Genomic DNA, 2,962 nt, shown 5'->3' on the forward strand with positions numbered 1-2,962 from the left:
AGATCACTCTTAGTGTATGTATGGCCTAAGAGTGGACTAATGATTTCGTCTGTATGGCTTCAAGTCCCTATTTTTTAGCAACCCGCCTGCCAAGCAAATGACCACCTGCAGCAAAAGGCCTCATTATGAGAATCAGTAGTCTCGATTTATCGGCCGCACTAACTAAAGAGTCTCTGATGGCTTTATTCCCAATGTTAATCACCACCACTTCCACTCGCCGCTAAAGGATCTACACCAGCGTCGTTGTGGGCGAGTGCGCTCACAATAATAACAATAACCTAGGTCGACTTCACCAATTCCATGTGCGGCAATGCCATTCTTGTACTATGGCGATTGTCGCAGAAATGAATGGCATAAATAATGTCAAAGTCATTGATGCTTTTATTTCGTCATGCCTTGCAAACTGATTGTTTTGGTTGATGACGCACGGGCCTCGGCCTCTCGTCTCCCACTAACTGGCCTGCCTCATCGCCAGGGTGACAAAAACAAACCGCAACACCAACAAAACACCAACACCAAACAACCCCAACCCGACCTCAAGCCGCAGGGCACAAACAGCAGTCATCATGGCTGAACCACAGCCTGTTGTTCCGACCGTCCACCAACTTATCGTAGACAACCCCTGGTTCTGCAAGAACCCCCTCTTTTGGACCGCCCAGCATCTTGACCTCCTCAAGATCAAATTCGAACGCATCGATGTCCTCCTCAAACATCCCCAACCTCGCAAGTATCTCGGCATGAAGGACGATGACCCTTTTTACTACTGGTCCAGGCGTTTCGCCAAGAACCTCACCTCTGTATCCAAGCACGCTGCCTTTACCCGAATTCTGGATCTGATGGGCGTCAAGATGTGGCATCATCCGTACGTTTACCTCCTTACCTTGTCATTCCATACTAACTCTGTTCCATAGCGATGAGAAAGCTGTCTTCTTGTTTGACAGCAAAGACGTCCACGTCTCCGATTGCTACGTCTGCCATTTCACCCCTCCCTTTCTGTCCGAGCTACCCATCATCGGCTACTTCCACTACGACGACGTCAAGTGGGCTCGCCTCAAGAGCATCCGACCTCAGAGCAACCCCGGCGATGGCGGAAACCCTCCCATGGCTCGAGTCTGTCGTATCCGACTTCGCAACGTCACTCCCATCGAGTGGTCCGAGGATCCTTACCTGGTCGGTCTGATTCTATCCTTGGCCCAGTAGCAATGGAGCAAGGAGCGACACCCCTATGTCAGAAACTATCCTGTATGCTGCGATCATCCTAATTCTATTATCACCCGACTAACCTTAGCCCTTAGGTTCGAATGCTGGTTACTACCGAGTCCGACCCCTCGACCGCTCACGTCTTTGTCGCTGACATCGGCATCCGTCTGTTGGAGTGCATCTACGACCCGGCTCTTTGCCTCGATGGCGTCATTTGGCCGACTATCCAGCACTGTGAGCTTCCCATGGAGCCTTACAACACTTTCCCCGAACGAGTTGTGGCCGAGCTTCTTGGCTACCGCCACTGATGCGACTCGCTCAATGACACTGCCCTGATGAACGGACGGCGTCGAGTAGTCGAAAGGAAATATGCGTTTCCTTCTGGGTGACAGGTCTGGCATATTACGATTGTGCGCAAGATGATATCGTGGTCAATGTTTTGGTGGAGTGCAAAGTTCATGTATTTGCGGTCATTGATCTGATACATCATGTGAGGGCTGGTAGTCATAATAATGCTGCATGTAATTAGGGTTACTGCAACTAAGTTTGTTTGTCTCATCAACTTGCAGTCACCTATCAAGACGTGATATATCAAGGCAACCAAAAGTATCAAGAAGTAACTTTTGATAAGCCTTGACATTTTTCAGCCACAGAAAACCAGCAGTGTATAGAGGACTTAGTGCTTGAAAAGTGTATTTGAAGATGGTAACCTTATTATCAGGCAGGTATAAAGGACATTTTACCCTCTCGGATCAATCACAAATCCTCAACTCTTTCCAACTTTCCAACTGCGACGTCTTCTCAGCCATAACTCCACAACATTCACAACCATTAAGTTTGCAGAACGTGGCCACTATCGTCAACCAACCCAACCTATCTCTCAATCACGATGGACCCATTTCAACGCCTACCAGCAGAGCTACGCATCGCCATCCTCAGCATGATACCAAGCCACGATACGACGCTCCACCTCATAAGTGCATCACCCATCATGCTCACTCAGTACATGCTGTCCGGGCGACAATGCTTCTTGTCCTTTCTACAAAACATGGCAGGGTGCAGTTCCGGTCCCGTCTTTGATGAAATGCTACAAGACGCGCTTGGTCTCGTCTATCTCCAAGACAAGACGCTTGACGCAAAGGCACGCATCGAAATAGCGAAACAGTGGAAGCAGAATGCTCTGCCGAACCCATTCTCAACTGGAGACGACCAGACCATAGACAAGCTTCGCCGTTTGTTCGCTTCGAAGAGCTATGCTCTCAATGCACACCTATACGAGATAGCATTAGACCCTACCATAGTCACGTACTGTGAGAGACTAGACGACATGTATTGGCCCGGCCTCTACAATCAATTTCGGAAATCACTGTATTATCGTTTTATGAGGGAATCAGGTATCGACCGACTCGGCCGCTCAGTGTCGCGCTCTGAGTATTACAAACTTTTCTACAAACCCATTGTGTATACCATGCGCATTCCTAAGGTCTGGAATAATAACATTTACTAATCATCTTGGATGTCACCTCGCATTCCAAATTCAGATTAGCGAATTTTTCGAGATACAGGCAAATACAGAATGTGAATATCGACTTGTAGTATTTCCCTTCTCGCCCACTACCCTGAGTAGTCGCTGCTTTAACCTGAGCGTAACCTGAGCGTGCCCTGAGCGTTCCCTGAGCCCCGGCCACGCCGACGAATAAAGAAGACCAGACAGGGCTGACATTTTAGCCCCCAGTAAGTGACAAAGATAGACCAACCCCAC

At 48.7% G+C, this 2,962-nt stretch overlaps 2 protein-coding genes across 2 annotated transcripts; both read left to right on the forward strand.

Moving 5' to 3' along the window:
- Positions 1-566: 566 nt before the first annotated feature.
- Positions 567-1,508, forward strand: FPSE_10823 (uncharacterized protein; the record flags this gene model as incomplete). The annotated part of the gene is made up of 3 exons (XM_009263940.1): positions 567-862; positions 912-1,170; positions 1,296-1,508. The coding sequence occupies 3 exons, from the start codon at positions 567-569 to the stop codon at positions 1,506-1,508; spliced, it is 768 nt and encodes a 255-aa protein (XP_009262215.1).
- A 581-nt stretch (positions 1,509-2,089) lies between these two features.
- Positions 2,090-2,707, forward strand: FPSE_10824 (uncharacterized protein; the record flags this gene model as incomplete). The annotated part of the gene is made up of 1 exon (XM_009263941.1): positions 2,090-2,707. The coding sequence occupies one exon, from the start codon at positions 2,090-2,092 to the stop codon at positions 2,705-2,707; it is 618 nt and encodes a 205-aa protein (XP_009262216.1).
- Between the last annotated feature and the right edge of the window lie 255 nt (positions 2,708-2,962).

Source organism: Fusarium pseudograminearum, chromosome 3 (genome assembly GCF_000303195.2).
Source record: "Fusarium pseudograminearum CS3096 chromosome 3, whole genome shotgun sequence".
NCBI classification, from domain to species: domain Eukaryota; kingdom Fungi; phylum Ascomycota; class Sordariomycetes; order Hypocreales; family Nectriaceae; genus Fusarium; species Fusarium pseudograminearum.